This window comes from Moschus berezovskii, chromosome 1, assembly GCF_049115385.1.
Source record: "Moschus berezovskii isolate FMDL1 chromosome 1, NW_MosBer_1.0, whole genome shotgun sequence".
NCBI lineage: Eukaryota > Metazoa > Chordata > Mammalia > Artiodactyla > Moschidae > Moschus > Moschus berezovskii.
Window position 1 is genome coordinate 86,087,275 of NC_142460.1, and position 22,726 is coordinate 86,110,000.

At 37.8% G+C, this 22,726-nt stretch overlaps 1 protein-coding gene across 3 annotated transcripts in view; it reads right to left on the reverse strand.

Moving 5' to 3' along the window:
• The window catches only part of GSK3B (glycogen synthase kinase 3 beta), a 215,221-nt gene that overhangs the window by 6,334 nt on the left and 186,161 nt on the right, over positions 1–22,726 (reverse strand). For 2 of the 3 annotated variants that reach the window (XM_055434913.2, XM_055434834.2), the window contains one exon: positions 14,732–14,830. In XM_055434913.2, coding sequence (XP_055290888.1) covers positions 14,732–14,830 — 99 coding nt within the window. Of the gene's footprint in view, positions 1–9,949; positions 10,000–14,731; positions 14,831–22,726 lie in introns of all 3 variants that reach the window. The other variant, XM_055434986.2, reaches the window with a different exon arrangement.

Here is a 22,726-nt window from a genome sequence, read left to right on the forward strand (position 1 = left end):
TTCACGGCAAATAGATGGGGAAACAATGCAAACAGTGACAGACTTTCTTTTCTTGGGCTCCAAAATCACCATGGATGGTGACTGCAGCCATGAAATTAAAAGACATTTGCTCCTTAGAAGAAAAGGATAAACCTCAACAGCATATTAAAAAGCAGAGACATTACTCTGCCAACAAAGTTATGTCTAGTCAAAGTTATGGGTTATAGTTTTTCCAGTAGTCATGTATGGATGTGAGAGTTCAAATATAGAAAGCTGAGCATTGAAGAATTGATGCTTTTAAACTGTGGTGTTGGAAAAGACTCTTGAGAGTCTCCTGGACTGCAAGGAGATCAAACCAGTCCATCCTAAAGGAAATCAGTCCTGAACATTCATTGGAAGGATGGATGCTGAAGCTCCAATGCTTTTGCCACCTGAAGCGAAGTGTTGACTCATTAGAAAAGACCCTGTGCTGGGAAAGACTGAAGGCAAGAGGAAAAGGGGATGACAGAGAAGATGGCTGGATGCCACCACTGACTTGATGGACATAGCTCCAGGAGATGGTGAAGGACAGGGAAGCTTGGCATGCTGCAGTCCATGGGGTCGCAAAGAGTCGGACACGACTGAGTAACTGAACAACAACAATGCCATGAAATCTGAACTTCTTTCTGCATAGATCTAAATCTAAGTATGTGCCTTGGATGGGTCTCAGCACAGGGGAGATGCTGCCTCTGCATAAGCTACAGACTTATGCCAGAGAACATTTCTATCAAAGCTCTTGCCATAGCTGGGATTAGCATAGAATGAATATTCAACTGGAATTCAGCTTACCTGAAAATAAATGAACAGTGCACAGCTTGGAAAACTTGCTAGAAATTCTCAATGGTGTTATAATATGCCATCTGCTTAAGTGGGTGAATGAGTGGAGGCAATGAAAGCAATATGGGTCAGTGCTGATAGGCAGAAGCACCAAGCATAAATCAAACTCGACTGCCTGCTTTCTAAGTATAGTCCTTCTCCATTATTCACAGAAATGGAAGACACAACCAGCAAAGAAATAGCCACTGAAGGACCAATTCCCTTATTCAATTTAATAAAGCATCTTTGAGTCAAACATCTGAGCATTTGAGCTTACTGTGCCTGCTGCTGCTGCTGCTGCTAAGTCACTTCAGTCGTGTCCGACTCTGTGTGACCCCATAGACGGAAGTCCACCAGGCTCCCCCGTCCCTGGGATTCTCCAGGCAAGAGTACTGGAGTGGCTTGCCATTGCCTTCTCCGTTACTTTGCCTAATACTATGGAAATACATATATCTTTACTACTTACTTTAATCCACACTGCCCCTCCCACACACACTTTTTAAGGTCCACTCTTATTTCATAGCCTCCAGTAACATTTAAAAACGTATTTAACTGTGTCCAGATTGGCTCTCCATCTTGGGTAGGCAACATACTGCTGTTTCAGCGGCTAGTCAAGTTGCATCTCTGTCTTACACACATGACTGAGATATATGGCTAGGCAAATTTCCTCTCAAAAACTTCACACTAAGCCCTGATAAAGAAGAGAGGTGGCCTGACCGAGACAGGCAACTTCCAAGAGCCACCATCCTAGAAGTCCACCACTCTTGGCCATCAAGGCTGGTGACACTAACAAAACAGACTCAGAAGTTCTGTCTCCCTCTGGAGACTGCAGCTCTCCTGTATCCTATGAGTAAGTTTTATGGCTGAATGTAACATTTGGTCCTTGAATCTTTCTACTTTGAATTTTTTAACTGAACAGGAAACTGACCCCAAGGACACACAGCAATTCTAGCTTAAGGAACTCTTGTTGTTCAGTTGCCCAGTCGTGTCTGACTCTGCGACCCCACGGACTGCAGCACACCAGGCCTCCCTGTCCCTCAACATCTCCTAAAGTCTGCCCAAGTTCATGTCCACTGCATTGGTGATACCATCTAGCCATCTCATCCTCTGACACCCTCTTCTCCTGCCCTTAATCTTTCCCAGCAACAGGGACGATTTCACTAAGCCAGCTGTTCCCATCAGGTGACCAAAATACTGGAACTCTTAAGAATTAGATATTCAGCTGATCATTTTGATGGCTACTCTTTAAAAACTATACTTCCTTCCAAAATATCTGATTATTTCTTTAAACAATCGCCCTTATACTTATACTTAACTCAACCTTTGGGGAAGAAATGTTTCTATCTCTTGTGTTCATTCATTTTATTCTCTTCAAAAGAGCTTCTAATCCTATTTTCATGCAAATAAGTGCAGGCATTATGACATGACGGTCCATCTATTAGATCCACATTGCCCATGGCATGGCATCACATTAATTTATCTGTATGGCTCAAGGACAGGTGGGAAGAGAGGATATATGACATTTAACATAGAACCTATGTTCCAAAGGCAGGTAAACAGTCTTTCACATTAACCAGTTAGTAACTGTACCTAATACTTCATTCATAACTCCTGTTTTTTCTTGTACATGCCCTGTTTATCAGGAATTTTATTCTCAATGATCATTCAAATTCTGTGTCTCAATAACCTAACATCAATTCCTATTCAGGCCACAGCTTCCTATAAGGCTTCTGTGGGAAAAATGTTCATTTTCATAATTTAGGCACAGGCTGCATTGAAAACTCCTGAGAAAGCCTGGAAGGCACAAACATATGTCAGAATATAATGCTCCTCACAAACCCTGCTATTGCGGCATTTCTCATGCTCTGGACGACACTCATAACCTATGCAGGATGATCATCAAATAGAACTTCTCTCTCATTTTTAACACGTGAGGGTGACAGGTCAAACTGTCATATTATGGTCTTCCTCAGGTCTTTGAGATCCACCAGTCATGAGGAACTTATCAGCACATATATCAGTATCGTCACACCCCTGGCCATGCTGGTCACTAGCTATTGGCCAACACTCACCAGGACTCATCCACATTTCCAGCCAGCCCATTATTACTCTTTGGCAATATCCTATTTTAGCTACCAATGTGCAGATGACCTTGCATTGGCTATTACCTATGAGTTTATGACATTCCCAAAACTAGTCTCCTCTTCCTTGGATAAATCCAAAGACCTGCTGATATGATTATAATAAAAAGCACAAGCCTTTTAAATGAACATATTATCAGAAACAAAATCACCTTCTGAATGATAAAATTTTAAGACATTCATATTCCTCGGGTTTGTAATTTAATGATCTCTTATTTTTCTTTGACTCATTTCCAAATCACTTGATGAGTAAAATTTTAACAGCTAATTACTTTGATTAAATTATTCCTGATATCTAAAGTCACAGCACTGAATTCATTCATCAAAAAGAAAATCAAAAAATAACCCCAAAACCTTTGCCCAGTGCAATGAGCTCTACTTAAAACCAGGTTATCAAGTCTTTGTTGAGAAAAAGAATAGAGTTCTCTATTTTTCAGAGGGATATAAAACAAACACAGGGAGGAGAAAAGCAAAACAAACAAAAAGATGTGAACTTCCATAAACTCAACAGTAGCTCCAACAGACTGTCTGGTGTATTGAATTGGCAAAGCTATGTTTTTAAAGTTCTTCTTGGTATATGCTTATTTTGATCCCACTGTCAATTTTGTGTATTTGTTTACAGAGTTGAATCTGAATTAACATGGACCCTCTATAACTTAAATGTTCATTAATTTAAAATTCTGATAAATTGTCTTAGATGTTTATTGAAATTTCTATAACTTTTCTTCTCAAACATTTAAATAGAAACTTTTTATATCCTTTTTAAAAATACTCTTTTCCACTATGTTTAATCACAGGATATTGAATATAGTTTCCTGTGCTGTGCAGTAGGACACACTTGTTTGTCTGTCCTGTGAAAGAGTTTACAAGTGCTAATCCCAACTCCTAGGGCTTCCCTGGTGGCTCAGAGGTTAAAGCGTCTGCCTCCAATGCAGGAGACCCGGGTTCGATCCCTGGGTCGGGAAGATTCCCTGGAGAAGGAAACGGTAACCCACTCCAGTATTCATGCCTGGAGAAGCCCATGGACGGAGAAGCCTGGTAGGCTACAGTCCGCGGGGTCGCAAAGAATCGGACACAACTGAGCGACAGAATGGAACGGAACGGAATCCCAACTCCAGTCCTTCCCTCCCCTCCCCTCCTCCACCATGGCAACCGCAAGTCTGTTCTCTATGTCTAAACAACTCTTTTTAAAGCAACAAAGCTCATCTTGATTCTTCATTTCCTTCCCTTTACGTATGTACTGATAAAAGTGATGCAATCTGGCATTATGATTTAAAAAAAGGCTAAGATTGTTTATCTTAAGTCGAATCTAATTTCACAAATGTTTTTTCATAAATATTTACTGAGTATGAAACTCAATTGTACAACTTAATAGCTGTGTGATTATGGAACAAGTTATTTAACCTCTCTTTAGGTCCATATAGTCAAGGCTATGGTTTTTCCTGTGGTCATGTATGGATGTGAGAGTTGGACTGTGAAGAAAGCTGAGCGCCGAAGAATTGATGCTTTTGAACTGTGGTGTTGGAGAAGACTCTTGAGAGTCTGTTGGACTGCAAGGAGGTCCAACCAGTTCATCCTAAAGGAGATCAGTCCTGGGTGTTCATTGGAAGGACTGATGCTAAAGCTGAAACTCCAACACTTTGGCCACCTTATGCAAAGAGTTGACTCATTGGAAAAGACTCTGATGCTGGGAGGGAGTGGGGGCAGGAGGAGAAGGGGACAACAGAGGATGAGATGGCTGGATGGCATCACTGACTCGATGGACATGAGTTTGAGTGAACTCCGGGAGTTAGTGATCGACAGGGAGGCCTGGCGTGCTGCAATTCATGGGGTCGCAAAGAGTCAGACACAACTGAGTGTGACTGACTGACCCACAATTTCCCCATATGTAAAATGGTGATAATACCACCATCTATGTAATAAGGCCTAAGAAGAGCTTAGTAATTGTCCAATAAATGGAAAGATAAAAGAGACATCTAGAAATACACAAATGTGTAATTTAGTGTGACTGCAATAACCACCACCATCACCATAGCATCAGTGGTAGCAGCTGCTGACATCTGGGTGCTTACCAATGTGCCAGATATCATACCAAGTATGTTGCAAACATGTCATTCAGCCCACACTGTAAGAAACAGGCACAATTATTGCACCCACTTTTAAAGCGGGAAAAACGAATGCACAAAGAAATGAGATAATTTGCCCAAGGAACAACTGAGAGAGTGGAGCACAGAGGGAACAGAGGAACAGAATGATTACCTTTATGGGCCATAGGAGACAAGCAGAAAAGACTTCCTATCAAAGGGAGAAGAGAGGGCTTTCATTCATACCTAACCCCTACATAATCCAATATGACTTACAGAATCTACTTCTATTAACCAAAGGGTTATTACATTAAAACAGATCAGTGAATTTATAATAATAAAAATTACCAGTATGGTTATTCTATTATCTAATTTTCAAATAGTCTGAATAGGATACACAGAGATAAAAGTGTTTTGTAAACAAGTATAAGTGAAGTCGCTCAGCTGTGTCTGATTCTTTGTGACCCCACGGACTGTTGCCTACTAGGCTCCTCTGTCCATGGGATTTTCCAGGCAAAAGTACTGGAGTGGGTTGCCATTTCTTTCTCCAGGGAATCTTCCCGACCCAGGGATTGAACCCAGATCTCCCACACTGGAGGCAGACGCTTTACTGTTTGAGCCACCAGGGAAGATTATTTACTGATTTCCAACATTCCTAGAAACCAATGCTCATTACCAGCCCTCTGATACACCATAAACCAACAAACCAAGGATGGATTTGAGGGAGGAAGGGGAGAAGAGTCAGCTTTGGGGGAAGAAGGGATAAGATCATTCTTTCCCTCCAAGATGGCCTCAATGAGGCATGCAGCTCTTGATGTCTATACCCTCGTGTAATCCCTTCCTCTAATAAATAGGGCCGGCCTATGTAACACACAGGATATCACAGAAATAATGGTGCATTACTTCCAAAAGTCTGGACATAAAAGACACTGTGGCCTCCACCTTTTCCTTGGATCACTTGGTCTAGGGGAAGCCAGCTGCCACAACAGGAGACACTTGTATAGTGCTACAGAGAGGCTCACAATGACAGGCCGGGCCTTCTGCAAAGGCCCCCACAGGAATGAGCCATCCTGGAAGCAAAGCTTCCAACTCCAGGCAACAATCCTTCAGATGCCTGCAGCCCTGGCTGACATTTTGGCTACAACCTCATGAGAAACCCTCATCCAGAATTTCACAGCTAGGCTGCACAAAAGCTGTATGAGATAATAAATGTTTACTGTTAAGCTGCTAAATTTGGGGTATCTTGATACACGGCAGTAGATAACTAATGCATACATTTGCACAGGCCAATGAGAGCACTACTGAGCAAGTCCCTCTACAAAATTTGGTATGTCCTAATAAGTTGTTTAAGACACGGAAGATTGTACCAGTTGTTCATTTGTTTTTCCCCTAATCCTGAGAAGAGCCTATGGTTCTATGGCTCTGGTACTGCGTATGGCAAAGGGAGTTTGTACATGTATTGAGACCCATTTTATTCTGTATGACCTTAGAGGTAAAAATGACAAGTTGTGCAATCCTATAGTGAAACTAAGGGCAAAGCTGTAAAGTATTAGGTTCCCCCAAGAGTACACCAGGCTGTGACTTTTGTCCTAGAGTAGATTTTTATGTACAGAATTCCCTATCTGATACACATATTTTCCAGGAGAGGAGTCATAGTTTTATTTTCAGTCTTAAAGATTTGTAAGAGCTGCTAGATAACTGAGTCATGGATTTGATGGGCAGCTGTCTCTATACTGAAGAAACTGCACCATCTGGTTGCTTAGGTGGTAATTCAAAAGTTCTCACTCTGATCCTTTACTCTTAGACCCCTGCCAATGCACCACCAAGTCCTGTCCATCCTCCCTACAAATGTGTCTGATCAAATGTGTAAATGGGGAGGGGAAGGAGAATGAAGGGAAGGTACCACGTTTATAAACTGGGGCCCAAAGATTTAAATAGAAAAGCAGGAAATAAGGGAACAGGTTAGGTGGAAAAGGACAGAGAATAAACAAGGGAGCTGGGGTTCCAAAGGTTCAGTATTCCAGAACTATAGGTCTATAAAAGTTAAACCTAATTGATACAAGTATTCACTGTCTGGCCCAACAGCAATAATGGAAATGTTCTATATGTACTCTCAAACAGGATGACTGCAAGCTGCATTTGGTTATTTAAATTTAACTGAAATTAAATAAAAATAAAACGGAGTTCCTTATTTGCTCTAAACATGTTTTCAGGTTCTCAAAAGCTATAAAATCATCATTGGCATATCAGTGAAAAAGCATATTTCAGATATATCAAATCCTTTTTTGTGCTTTACATGTACTTTATAAATATACTTGGGAACTTTAAGTATACTTTACTTAGTTTCTTTATTATGCTCTCCTAAGCCCATTTGTGCATTTCTATTCATGAGCCATCCTAGTTTTATAATTTAGAACTGTCTCATGACAGCTCAACTCCTCTAAAAGATCAAGTTTTGGAGCCTTGGGCTATGTTGTGTGTATTGTTTACACCCTAAGGTCCTAACTTGAGATGTTTCCATTCAAGCCTGTTCCAAGTGGAAATGCCTCTACTTAAAACTAGGTCTCACGTTAGTGTTATTAACTGACACATGAACAAGCAACACTTTTACTCACAAAGAAAGGTATATCCCAATGTTCCACTTAAACTAAAATCATACTGTACAATAACAAAATCAAAGTATCAGCAGTAAGGAAAAGGATTCGATTTTTGTTTTTTCTCTTCAAAATTTCTACCATGATTTTGGTAATTTTGTGTGTATCATAATGAGGGAGCACTTCTCAGAAAAATATCAGCACCTCTCTTGTCACATTATTACAAGGAAAAGGTGTGGCATGAGATACCATAGTGGATTCAATCATTTAAAAAACAGAACCAAAATTCAGGCACCAGTGAGGCAATCAATCCAGCTGCAAACCTGGAGGGCTTATCAATAATACTGTTTATACTTGGTTGGCTAGCAGCAGAGAGATCTTAACTGATATGTGTTCAGGGGCAGAACACGTTTTAATTAAGGGGCTTGGTTGTTCAACGTAAAAAACTGAAAGCCATGGAGACAAAGGATGTGTTTTCTATCTTTTAAGTTAAAAAACTTAGTTGAGGAACAAAGAATAAGAAAAGGTATATGAATATAAACAGGTGACTTCAAAGGAACTGAGGAACACTGGAAGAATACCCAGAAGAATGTCTGATAGGATATTCACCAACTCAATCAAGAAGATTTTACAATACTTTTGGAGGAAGGAGGAAAAACCCAGGTAAAATTTTTGACTTAACACGCAACATGTTTTACACTAAAATAAGCAATTTCCTAGAAGTGATACTTAGTACTGCTGTGGTGAAAATAATACCAAGATGGCATAACGCTAGGTTTCTATATGCAACCTCAGTAAGTGAACTTGAAATCCTAACACAGGGTAGACACAGTCTCAGATACAGTCTCATTGGTGTCAGTGAATTTGTCAAACTCTCACATATGGATGGAAGTCTATACTTCAAAACTTCAAACACAGAGCCAATAGGAGGAAATGGGCACAGAACTGTCCCTAACAAAGATACCCACCTTCTTCATCTAACCAAGTTGGTAATGTATAAAAATACAGATGTGCTCATGTACACTCTGTCTTCCCACCTCCCTCACCCTGCCCCCCTCCACTCTGGGCCAGCTAGTGCTGAAGTAATGGAGAAATGAAAAAAATATGTGCATTACCAGTATAAAATGGGACAAGCTTTCTGGATGACAAATTTGACAGTATGTTTTAAAAATTTTTAACTTCCTTACACCTTTTGACTCAGGAATTCCTCTAAAAACTGGGGCACAACTCAAATGTCCAATAAGGAATTAGTTAAATAAATTATGGTATAGGCTTAGAATACTAGTTGAATACTATAAAGTCATATATCACATTCTTTCATATACCATAAGCTCATTAAAAAAAAAAAGCCAGTCTCTGTCCACTCATAACTAGACTAAAATATACAATATAGTGTTACCTTTGATTTTCTTTGGAAGTGAGAATATGGAGAGTCTTATTTTCTAAAATAACTAGATATTATATTTTTTTTTCTTTCCATACATAACTAGATATTATGTTTTTAATAGAGAAAAATCCTTATATTTGGATTAAGATAAAGCGAAAATAGGAAGAATTCTGAAGAACACCAGCTGAGGGCATACACTGTGGATTCTACAACTAGACAGGATATGGATACAGCTTTCCCAACGCACACTATAAAAGTGCCACAGGCCAGTGGTACTTGGGGAGGGGATGAAGGGAGGTAACTGTAATTTTAGAAAAGTAACTATTCAGTACACTGACTTAATTAATGTAACATTTTATTTGTCAAATTCAGTGGAGACAAACAATGGGAGAAATTATTCTGGGTTTAATTCTGTCCAGCTAGAAAAAAACTGGCTGGTGATGGAGAAGGTGATAAGGTGACAGGAATTCTGTGGTAAAAATAACTGTAATAGAAAAAGGGACCACTAGCCCTGGCTAAATCTGAGCTATGATTTTAGCAAAATGCATTTCAAAAAGTTCAGGGAACAAATAAGTATGATTTTGCAGTTAGAATCTTCAAAAGGGGCTAATACCTGACAGGAAATAGAAAATTATAAAAAACAAAATTCTGACCAACCAAATAACGGCATATACTCTCTTTTCAAAGTAAAAGGAGAAGGAACAAAGAACCCAAACAAAAGGGTTTTTCTTGATGAGCTCATAATTTAAAAAGTAGGGCATACATCCCAGGAAGAATAGAAAAATAAAAATGTGAACCTGTCAGAACAAGCCAAATTCAGTTTAAATGAGGTTAACAGCAAAAGGTTTTCAAAGCAAGACCAAGAAAAGTTAAGCCCCCTGATCAGGTAAAAAGACAGAGAAGACAGACCTTGTCCAACTCTTATCATGATTCCCTTTTCTGTTAGAAGGGTTTTCAACCTGGAAAGGATATAACAAAAATCCTAATAAACAAAATGCAGCCCAAGGAAGGTGAGGGAAATCTATACATTTTAAATGTCTTTAAACCCAGAATCTATAGTCTAAAAACACATTCTAAAACGAATTAACAGAAATTCAATTTACAAATATTTAAGCACTAGAAACTTCCTTTAAGTCTTTAACAAAATTTTTTTCATTTCCATCTTTGACACAGTTTCTTTCTTGATGGAAAAAATCTGAAAGTTTTCTTGACAAAAGCAAAGTATTTTTACTAATTTTCATAACATTATTATATAAATGAATATTGTACGGTTGGTCTCTAGTTAAGCAAACAACAAGAAGAGTAATTTAGAGTCATTTATGGAGCATTAGAATAATAATCCCTAGTAAGCCTTGTCTAGTCCCATTTAACTTATTTTATCAGTAACCTTGGTAAAGGCAAAAAAAAAAAAAATCTAGTAGGCTCTACCTTGTCCTCTTTGATATATTTTATTAGTTGCTTAGAGAGAGGCCAAAAATTGGTATGTTTATAAAATGTGCAGATGACAAATGACTATATAGAAAACCTAACATTCTGATATTTTAGAACATATTCAGCATTAGGATTTAAAATTCTCATTAGTATGGAGAAGATGCTAGCCATAGCCATCATTAAAATTTGAAGGACTTATGCACGTAAGAATTGAGTTGGTTTTCTATAACCCCAGAGTAGGATCATTGAGTGAAAGAGATATGTATAAGGGAATAAATTTCTAACAAAGTGATATAAAGATCGAATATGCTACTGAATATTCTAGTTTCTGAATATATACAAGTATGGGACACTAGCTTTCAGTGGATAATAAGAAGGGTGAAATGAAATCAGTGGTTTTCAAATTTCTTTTAATAGCAGAACCATTGCACTGGAAGAAACCTTACCCAGAGGACTAATACGAAACAAAGACAAAATTGCTTTAGCTGAAATTCCCAACTACGTCTTACACTTAACTCATCTGGCACTGGATCAGATGATCTCTAACGTAATTCATATATGATCAGTAAAACTATAATTCCTGAAGATTTACTACTCTACAGGGTCCAGATGAATGGTCTCCCAAATGGAATGAATGGGAGGATCTGTTGGGGGTGTGGAGAAAAATCATATAGATACAAACATTGAAATAAGAAATTACACTTTATGGTCTGAGAACAGTGTGTATACTTTTCAGAAGTTTCTTGTGTCAGTCAGAGCCATAGTCAGATATAATGCCCCCAGGAACCGACGTGTTTTAAAAACGATTTAAACAATGAAAAGTTTTTGAGAAAAAAAAAAAAAACAACCTCCATATCCACTGATTAACCACAACTGTTTTAATTTTTGTATATTTCTATCTAGTCCTATCCACATGCAAATACACATTTAAGCCCAGTTACCAACATGGTACGTAGGATTTTAAAATTTTCTCCTCATAATTTAAGATGAATACTTCCACAAATCTAAGTTTCATAATAACTGTCTTTTATAGTTACATAAAAATGGAGACTTCATAATATACTGAATCATTTTCCTACTGCTGACCACTCAGATCATATTGGCTCTCCTTTTGGCTATTATATAACCTGTTGTTTACTCACTAAGTCTGACTCTTGCGACCCCATGGACTGCAGTGTATGTACCATGTTGGTAACTGCCTAAATGTATATTTGCATGTGGACAGGACTGGATAGAACTAACTACTCTTATTTAGTTAGAGGGACATATTGCAATTCATTCACCCAAACCTGAATTATTGCGGTGCTGTAACTAGGGCGGGTGATTAGAAATTCTAATTTTGAAAATTCTAAATTAGAAAAACTTCCAGGTTCAGATTTTCAAGGTCGGACGCTTTGGAGTTTAATATTTTACTTCTTCATACCTCAGAGCAGACCTGGAAATGCTTTGTCATGTTGGCAGGCATTCACTTCCTCCCTGCTTTGGTGGAGATGGGATATCCATTTATTCAGGTGAAGAGAGTCATATATTCTTTTGTCATAAAAGAATGGATGTCAACCCTGTCTTTCACATGGCTGGTTTTTAACATTTATGAATCTGTCCTTACTTGGCAATAACAATAAAATGGTGTAGCAGTTTCCTTTCACTGAAGGCCCGCCATGTGACCAGGCAAAGTATTAAGCAGTCTGTGCACTTTTATATCTTACTTCTCTTAACTCTTGTGTGGTGGGTATTTACCATTCCTATTGTATGGATTGATGCTAAGAGAGACAGCAAAGAACATGTATATTTTAAGATCTTACTAAAGAATGTAACTTATACTACCAAATACTTATTTAAAATATGTATATATGCACATACATATGTATTTACTTAAATCTGGGCCATTAAGGTCATACAGTCAATCCCTTCATCTAGATGAGCATTTCCTAAGATATGTTAGGTGACATTACTTGGCTCCCATAACTTTGGCCCCAAAGAAAACTGTTTTGCTTTAACCATATTGTAGTGTTGTGCCTTTAGCTCATACTGAGGGGCATTTAAAAAAGTTTCCAAATGGAGTCACCATTTCATTTATTGTTGAAATGGTGACAAGAGTGTTATTTACTCTCTCTTATGTGTGTACGTGCTCAGTCGTGTCCAGTTCTTTAAGACCCCATGAACTATAGCCTGCCAAGCTGTTCTAGCCATGGAATTTTCCAGGCAAGAATACTGGAGTGGGTTGCCATTTCCTCTTCCAGGGGATCTTCCTGACCCAGGGATCGAACTTATACCTCTTTTGTCTCCTGCATTGGCAGGTGGATTCTTTACCACTAGCTTATAGTACCAAATTTGCAGCCCTAAAGAAGAACTACTTCTTAAACAGCAGGGTCAGAAATACTGTGCTTCTCCTAAGCCACCAGTGCGCTTTTTATCTAATGAAGTATTCGGGAAATTTTAAATAGATACCACTTCTTTATTTAGCCACTAGGAAGCTTAGTGAAATATCTGAAATCCTTCCTGGTATTAAGATACACAAGGCATGCATTTCTTTAAACTAATTTTAGCTCTGCCCTTAGTCTACTATTCCTATAAAATTCCTCATATCCTGATCTACTTCAACTTTAAAGTAAACTCTCAGGATCAAGGCCCAATGCCAGTTTCCATATTTATGTTGAAATCTGATTTCAACAGCTATAAAAATGTATATACAGCAGTAATATTATTTTGTGATGACTGCTGTAACTTGTATCAAAGCAACATCAAAATCAGGTTATACTAGGCTCCTACCAGCAGACAATTCGCCCAAAATCTTAGTTGTAATCAATAACTAGTATTTCACATTAAGAAAACCATTTAAAATTACCCAAAACTTACCAATCATAATTCTTATTGTATTCATAGTCTAAAACAATTCCTATAAACTAGCTCAACAAGTAAATGTGCTTGTTTGGGATTAGGGCCTATTCAATGTTTTAAACAATCAACACAATCTAACCTAGGCCAGAGATTTAAGTTGATTAATAGCTCATTGTAGCAATTTTGTCTTCCTTCTAAATACAGGTCATAGTTAAAAGCAAAACAAAAAAACTCTATTTTTTCATTTAAAAACTTTGAAGCACATTTCAGTACATATTTGATTTGTACCATATTACTTGAGGAGAGCACTGTCACTCATTTTATAGATTAAGAAAATGAACAGGACATTACTAAAACTAATGAAGTTCAAATGACTTTCTCAAGGTAGCATGTGCTGATGAAACTAGAACTAGAAAAGAGACCTTTTTTCCTAGACTTTTTCTGGAATGAAGATGGGCTACAGACTAGAATGAAATGTCGATCTTTATTAGCAACATTCAAAAGATTAACATTGGATAGGAACAAACAATTCTGTCAGACAACAGGAGGTAGATTTTGACCTTACTGTTGAATGCTAAAACTAGTAATGCAAGGTTTTATTTCCTGGAGCATAAATGCCCTTGGGCAAACATTAATCTGATCCAACTAGGTTCAATGCAATAGATGATTAAGTAAAAATGGAGTCAGCTCCTGACATCTGCATTTTGGGGGCTATGGGGGGAGTCCAATTGTGCTACCTATTTCTAACTTCATTTTAGCTGTCCTTCGGAGGACCTTCAGTTCACTCAAGGGCTAAGTATTTTCAGAACATTGTAATGTGAGTAATTTTAATTAAATGAGGTCCCAACATGAATCAGCTCCAGGACCAGCAGTATACCTGAGCTCTAACCTGGGAGATTATTTGGGTATTTTTTGGGGGTAGGGGATAGACAAGATTTAGTCATATTCTGATCTAAGTCTTAGCTAAATGAATTTGCATTGCAGTTTCAGTCCTTTAAATGATTAAATTACACCAATCTACATTCAAACTTCTTGAACATTTGCCTCTCCAGTATATTAATACAATTTACATTCAGGGTAATGGAATTAAAGTGAATTATCTTCAATAAGATTACATTTCTGCAGACCACTTTCTGCTATAAGCATCTCACTTAATATAGTAAGAAATTATACAGAAAGCATGACTTTTAAAATAACAAAGTGAAATCACTTATAATAAGATATTTATACCTTATATATAAAGCATTTATGGGGTCCTTTCATGCTTTCTGGAAATTAAAGCAACACTTTATTCAATTTAATCATTTGGCTATGCTATGTTTTTGATAGCTGGAAAGTACTAAACATTCACATTCAACAAATGATATAAAATGGAGACAAAACCAAATCATGTATTTTCAGAAGAGACCTCTGTGTTCTCACCTGAGGCTGCTGTGGTATTTGAAGGAGTTGAAGCTGCTGCTTGAATCCGAGCATGAGGAGGAATAAGGATGGTAGCTAGAGGTGGATTACTTGACAGTTCTAGAGAAAAGATAAGATACATGTGTTAGAATCCATTCTTAACTCTGTTGTGAAACTATTTTATTGGTATCACTAAACAGAAGACACGGCATTACAACACTGGTTTAACAGAAAAAAAGACACGATAAACCTACATCTGAAACTAAATCATGAGCTAGTAATTAACCTATAGAGAAAGGCCACCAATACGCTGTGATACATAACAAAAACACTATCTGCTAAAAAATTCGCGTATCTTTGAGAACTAAAGATAGGCTGGGGAAAGGTATTGGCCAAAAGTTTGAGGATAAGCATATTAATAACATATATTTCCATCGTTCATTAACTTAAATATACTAGGTTTCCCCTTGCTACTCTGACAATATTTGACTGCAGGGGTTGACAGTTACAGGGTCACAGAAAAGAAAATATAACCATAGCCTGTACATTGGCATGCACAGACCAACTTACTTGATGGCAGGTATGATTTATCCAAACAGTAGTGGAAACAGGATTTAAGAAACATGTTAATTCTCATTGCTTTTACTGAAAACAAAAATGTCTACTGAATCCTATTTTGCTTTTTAACTTAGTAAGACTGTTACTTTTTAAAAGTTTCAAGTAGGCTTTTATCTGCTTGTGGAAGTCTCTGTCAACTGTATACAAACTGGCTTTCTTTAAAGAATCAAGCGCTGTACATGAGTCCTGAGAAATAATTTTAAGATGATATTTGATCTAATAATGTAAACAGTTACTGAGACATGGTGGTGAGCTTGTACATAAAATCATCTGGTGTTAATTTCAGGTAATATGATTGTTCTTCCAGTCTGCCTGGGATAACCCTGGTTTGTTCTGACATTTAACTAGTGAGCACTCATTTATACTCTAATAAGTGTTGTTATAAACAATTCTACCTATTATTCTAATAATTTAAAGGAATAATTATACAACCATACTAGCTACAGGAAGGTGTTATCCTCTGAGCTACAAGTAATAATTACAGCATGAACTAAAAAAAGTTAGGAAATAGTGTTTTCTTTAAAGCAAAATTCATATAATGTAGAATTAATCATTTTAAAGTATATAATTTTGTGGTCAACCAGTCCATCCTAAAGGAGATCAGTCCTGGGTGTTCACTGGAAGGACTGATGTTGAAGCTGAAACTCCAGTACTTTGGCCACCTGATGCGAAGAGCTGACTCTTTGAAAAGACCCTGATGCTGGGAAAGATTGAGGGCAAGAGGAGAAGGGGACGACAGAGGATGAGATGGTTGGATGGCATCGCCGACTCAATGGACATGGGTTTGGGTGGACTCCGGGAGTTGGTGATGGACAGGGAGGCCTGGCGTGCTGTGGTTCATGGGGTCACAAAGAGTTGGACACAACTGAGAGACTGAACTGAATTTTGTGGCATTAAGGACATTCACAATGTTGTACAACCATCACCTCTACCTAGTTTCAAAAAATTTTCATCACCCTAAAGGGAAACCTTTAAGCAATTACTCACCATTCATCCCTTCTGCCAGCACCTAACAAGGGAAATACCATTTTAATGCAGAACTTTAAAAATGTTCTGGTACAAAGTCCCTGGAAATATTGACTTATTCAACTTGGTGCCTAAATATCTAAATTTTGTACTAAATCTGATACTCAGATTCTCATAAAAAGACGTAACATGCTGATGTCAAGATATACGGAAAATGAATGGCAGGAAAAGCTCAAAACCGACAGAAGACTATTAATTATCTTTTCCCCTTCAAAGAGAAGACTTAGGTCATCTCATCAAATAATAACCTTCCCTGAGTGGGAAAACCACTGCCTTAATGATCAGGTTTGAAGAAATGCTGTTTTCTCATAATCAGCTGTAGTAGCTATTTCAGTTCTCACTGAGATACAGAAAGAAGCTATGTAGTTTTACTTAAATCAGTCCAATTTTAATGCAATCTCACACCTACAAAAACAGGAGAATCCTTGATAATTGTCGGGGCTGATGACTTTACAGTTCAAGGAACAGAAATTAATGCAAGATGTGGTAATTACTCTTCAGTAATCTAAAAGACAGTCAGACTTACCATCCCAATTAAGACTAAAATTTCCTAAAATAGAAAAAATCCACCCATCCATCTACCCATCCATACCCTCATCCAACTAACAATACTGAGCATGAAAGACTGTGTTAGGTCCTGGATAGACAGATAAAAAGATAGTTGTCTCTGTCTATTCGACAGAAATAGAAAACTGGAAGGACAACTATACAAATAAGCTAGCAAGAAAGGTACTGAATCCACTCAAGACAGGTGCACTTTTAAATTAAGAGATCTCTATGACCATGTACCCAACATCTAAAAGAAAATCCAGGGACTTCCCTGGTGGTCCAGCTGCTAAGATTTCATGCTCCCAACGCAGGGGGCACAGGTTTGATCCCTGGTCATCAGGGAATTAGATCCTACATGCCACAACTAAGACTTCACATGCTGCAAGTAAAGATCCCACATGTTGCAAAGAAGACTGAAAATCCTGTGTGCCACAGCTAAGACACAGCACAGCCAAGTAACAAACAGAAACATTTTTTAAAATAAGAAACCATATTATCTTCATTTAAATATTTTAAAAAAGCAAATATGGCCTTTTAATTACAGTCCTGTTGTTGACTTTGGGGCACAGATGCTGTGAGGCTATTTTCTTCTTTTTGTAAAAGTATTTAAATTTATTTACTTTTAATTGGAGGATTGTCGCTTTACAATATTGTGTTGGTTTCTGCCATGTATCAATATGAATCAGCATATGAGTCAGCCAGAGGCATATGTATGTCCCCCCACTCAAGCAAAACATTTGAAAACAAGTAAATGCAAAAAAGGAAAAGATGACCAGATATTTTAAGAGCTACAGTTGAGATAATCTTTAAAATAAATTGAATGTAAGTGGTTTGTGCTCACATACTGCCTACTTTCTCCCATTCACTCACTCATTTACCAAATCACCTATTCTTGTGTATATGCACATCCAATTGAGGGCCATGGTGGTTTTGTATCTAATTCTGGGAAAGGGTGTATATATGTGTGTATGTGTACACACATGTGCAAAGCTTGAGAAAAACAATCTTTTTCTCTAGATAATATAGGAAACAAGGAAGCCCATAATATTACAGTGGGGCTAGCCATGGAGAAGAGGTGGGAACAGTGAGACTGTGTTATCCCAGAGACATGGATCAAAACAAAATGGAAACAGGTTCCAGAAGGTTTTAGAAAACAATGTATGATAAAGATTTCTTCAACCAACTAAAGACGCCATAAAACTACTCATTAAAAAAATCACATAGTTTATCAGTAAACATTATGAATGCTTTGATAGTGAATTAATCATCATATGCTGCTGCTGCTGCTGCTAAGTCACTTCAGTTGTGTCCGACTCTGTGTGACCCCATAGACGGAAGCCCACCAGGCTCCCCCATCCCTGGGATTCTCCAGGCAAGAACACTGGAGTGGGTTGCCATTTCCTTCTCCAATGTGTGAAAGTGAAAAGTGAAAGTGAAGTCGCTCAGTCGTGTCCAACCCCTAGCGACCCCACGGACTGCAGCCTACCAGGCTCCTCCATCCATGGGATTTTCTAGGCAAGAGTACTGGAGTGGCTTGCCATATATATGGTCCACCTTCAAAACACAATGCACAATTTGAGCAAGAACGAAATGAATTTAAAGATAGCTATCAATAAGCCAACCAAGATAGGTAGCAATGGACCAAAAAGATAACCAAACTCTTTTAACTAAAATTTGCTGCACAGTTTATATTAAAAATTGTAGAAGAAAAATTCCCATGAAAAGACGACCATTAAGTTAAGCAATCTTTTTAAATGTTAAAAACAACAAAACCTAAATCTAGTTGCTGGCAAAACCTGAAGTTTCCCTTAATGTTTCCCCTTCATCTAAACGTAAGATCTCCAAGTTTATTGATAAGGGCAGGTTTTTATTTTTAATCTAAATTTTCGGGGGTAAGGGGTACGAGTAGGTGTAGGAGGTATATATATGTATGTTCAAACTGTGTTGAATGAAAACTGAGGATAAATCTGAGAACAGTAATCAATGTAGAAACCAGAAGGAAGAAATCAACCCTTTAGTAACTAGACCTTCTCTTACGGTAATAATAAAACACCAGGCATAAGGTAGAAGGGAATCTTCTTTCTTTGTTAACTTGGAAATCCAGGGCTCAACCTGCAAACCCCCAGAAAGTCACTAAGAGCGACTTTTTCTTCTACAAAGAATTTGAGGTCTTCATGTGTGTATGAAGTCTCTTAAGTATAAATGAAAATGGCCAGTGGTTGTCTATATAGTCAAAACTGCAATTTTTTTTCCTATTCACAAAAAGGTTAAAATGATTTATTTTATTTGTGTACTTTTATGAGGGGTAATTCAAATGCTAGGATGGTACACTTTCATCTTACACATACTGAATTCTAATGTTGCTTATCTGAATATATACTGTTTAGATGAACAAGTAACTCCAGCACAACTACTTCTCTCCTAACAATTTCAAAGTGACCAGGAAATCTCTTAGGTTTCTGTCACTGACGACATACTCCACACTCACTCAGAAAAGTAAACACTAAACAGAAGATTAGACAAATAGTCAACAAACTGCAAAGCCTGCTCCTGCTGCTTGATAATACTGGCAGTGTTTCATGAGTGGACTACATGACAGCAGTATAATCCTGTAACTACTCTGCCTTGGAACTACCCAAGAGAGAGGGTCACAATTTATACCCGTCATCCAAAAATGTGTGAATGTATTTTGTACTAAATTTATAGTAATGATATACTTAGAAGTTATCTAGCAAAATGTTAGTACTTTTAAAGTCCTGGTGATTAAAAAGAATAAGCTTTAGTAACCCTGAAAATGTTACACTCAAACTCCATTCTTTTTTTTTTTCTTTTAAATTAGAGGATAATTGCTTTACAAGGCTGTGTCAGTTTCTGCTGTAGAACAGTGTGAAGAAGCCATGTATATATAAATCCCTTCCCTCCTGAGCCTCCTCCCTCACATCCCACCCCTCTAGGTTGTCACAGAGCATCCAGTTGAGCTCCCTGTGTTACACAGCTGCTTCCCACTAGCTCTTTTACATGGTAATGTATATATGTCAATGCTTCTCTCTAGAGAATGGACCTGTGGACACAATGGGGGGTGAATTGAAAGAGCAGCAGAACTCCATTCTTGATGAAATGTAATAAATGTAGCATTACTGTAAGTTGTTTTATCCAACTAAAAATAACCTTTTTGAACATTTAATAGTAACAGGTACTGCTAATACATTGAATTCTACAGGAATCATTTTTTTGGTATCCATTTATACCATGATTTTACATATCACATGCTTTCAAGCTCTGTGTTTTTAGCTTTATTTCTCGTTTTTTCTGGAGTCAGTTCATTTTTATAATCAGAATTTTGGAGCTATAAGTGTACTTAAATATCCTTTAATCCAACTACCTCATTTTTGTTAAATCAGGAAACTCTGAAATAGTGCATGGCCAAGGTCTGCACCTAGTTAGAGAGAGACTAGGAAGGAGACTTTAGGTCTGACTTACTCTACAAGCAATACTGCATCTTTTTATTATTGCATCTTTATTGCCTTGGCTATAAATCACATACCACTAATATTCTGGTCTTCCTAGAAGTGTATCTGTCCAAACTATACACAGAACTTTAAGTCATGATACTAGTCTTTCACTGTTTGTTCCTGTACCATTCCACCTTCTCTCTAGTAGTACAGTTAAGGCAGCAGAGCCACTCAAACCTCTGGGAAAGAGAAAACAATTCTTACAAATAGTTTGATAGTTTAGATCCTAAAATTCTGAGTACAGTCAACACTATACATCAGTAATACTCTGGCTACGTGAACTAAAACTAACTTGCCCACCTTTAGCAGCACTCATGAATTTCCTAAGCATTCCCTGCAGTGTATTTCCTTGGTTTAGTTTTCAATAACCTAGAAAAGTATAGCCTACCTAGAAATTTGATTCTTCTAAATTGACTCTTATTCTAAATTTTACTCTTCTTTAGCTATAAAGTATCAAAGAATAATTCTGACACCAAATCCTCTGATAAGTATAAACAGCTCAATCTCTTATGTACCAGAATATCCACTTATTTATACCCAGATTTCCTGAAGTCCATTTATTAAGATCTTTAATAGATATTTTTCATCCAAAAGAACACAACAGAGAAACAGGGATAGTCACATTAAAAGTCTATAGTCTATTTTTTTAAAAAGGGACTTCCCTGGTGGTGCAGTGGATAAGAATCCACCTGCCAATGTGCCAATGCAGGTAACACAGTTCAATTCCTGGTCTGGGAAGATCCTACATGTCGTGTGGCAACCAACTAAGCCTTTGTGCTACAATTAATAAGCCTATGTGATTCAACTACTGAGCTCATGCCCCCAACAAGAGAAGTCACCACAAGAGAAGCCTGCACACTGCGACGAAGAGTAGCCCCAGCTTGCCCTAACTAGAGAAAAGCCTGTGTGCAGGGATGATGATCCAGCACAACCCCAAAATTAAATATATATATTTTTTAATTTAAAATAAAAAAAAAGAGGGGCATTGTAAGTTAGAGCAGTGCATGAGTTTCTGTTTAGGATCTGATTTATTTGTTGTTGTTTAGTCTAAGTTGTGGCTGACTCATCTGTGATCCCATGGACTGCAGTAGGCTCCTCTGTCAATGGGATTTTCCAGGCAAGAATTACTGGAGTGGGTTGCCATTTCCTTCTCCAGGGGATCTTCCTGTCCCACGGATCGAACCCACGTCTCCTGAATTGGCACGTGGATTCTCTACCACTGGACCCCCAAGGAAGTCCCATTTGATTCATATCCTACGTATTAATATAAATCAAGAACCCCTATCTTATGTAGACTTATTCTTGCTATTATATTATAATAAATCTAACCCCCAAAAGTCCCTACTCAAGGTAAGAATATCAGAAGACATTTTATGATCTCAAGGTGGTTGAAGTACTATATCCACTTTAGATGTAGCCAAGGATAAGGTAGGCTAGAAGAAAATGCCCAGGATATAGAAAACCTGATAAGCAGGTGGGCTGATGGTATTTCTGTGTATCTCTATTTCATAACAGAAAAACTGATTTAAAAATCATTGCCTTAAAGATATGGAGCCTCCAAATTGTCATCAATAACGAGTTACAATAGATTTTATGAACAGCCGACTGCTTTCAAATGAAGGAAGTACACCACTTTGGTAAGCTGGCCTTCTGTAACACTTGCTTTTGTTGCCACCTCTAACATGTCCTCAGTCCCCTGCTTTAGTCACTTCCTTTAACACAATCCTACATTCTTCTAAGAAATCTTCCTTTGATCCTTTCCCCATTTCCTTCTGTCTTCTGTCACTCTTCCTTTACTGTCCTTTTTTAACTTGTTCTGGAACCCATCTGCTATCTCATCATTGCTTTCCTCGTGTCTGGACACTCCTGTTCCTGTATTCAAAGACATCCACAGCCTGCCTGAGTTTCATGTTGCTTTCTAGATGTTCCAAATATCCTGTTTTAACTTGCATTTAAGCAGCTGCCCCTTCTTCTGGCCTAACCAATAAGCCACTATTTCTCCTGCTTCCCCACAAATCTACCATCCCCTCAGATAATCCAGCTAATTGGCAGAGTGGTAGATTCTTCAAACTAAGTCACACTAATGTAAACAGTTAATAATTTTCACTTATATCTGCCCAACACCCATCCTATGACATGACCTTTGGGGGGAGCAGGGAGACAATGCTTTACTGGGTAAAAATCTCATAAAAATTGGATAGAAAATTTGATTGAGGATGTGTGTGGTGGAATTAGTTGGAAATTCATCTTTAAACACACAAAATCACTTGTTTCCCTATACGTTCCAGCCTTGCTATAGTAAAGAATTGGT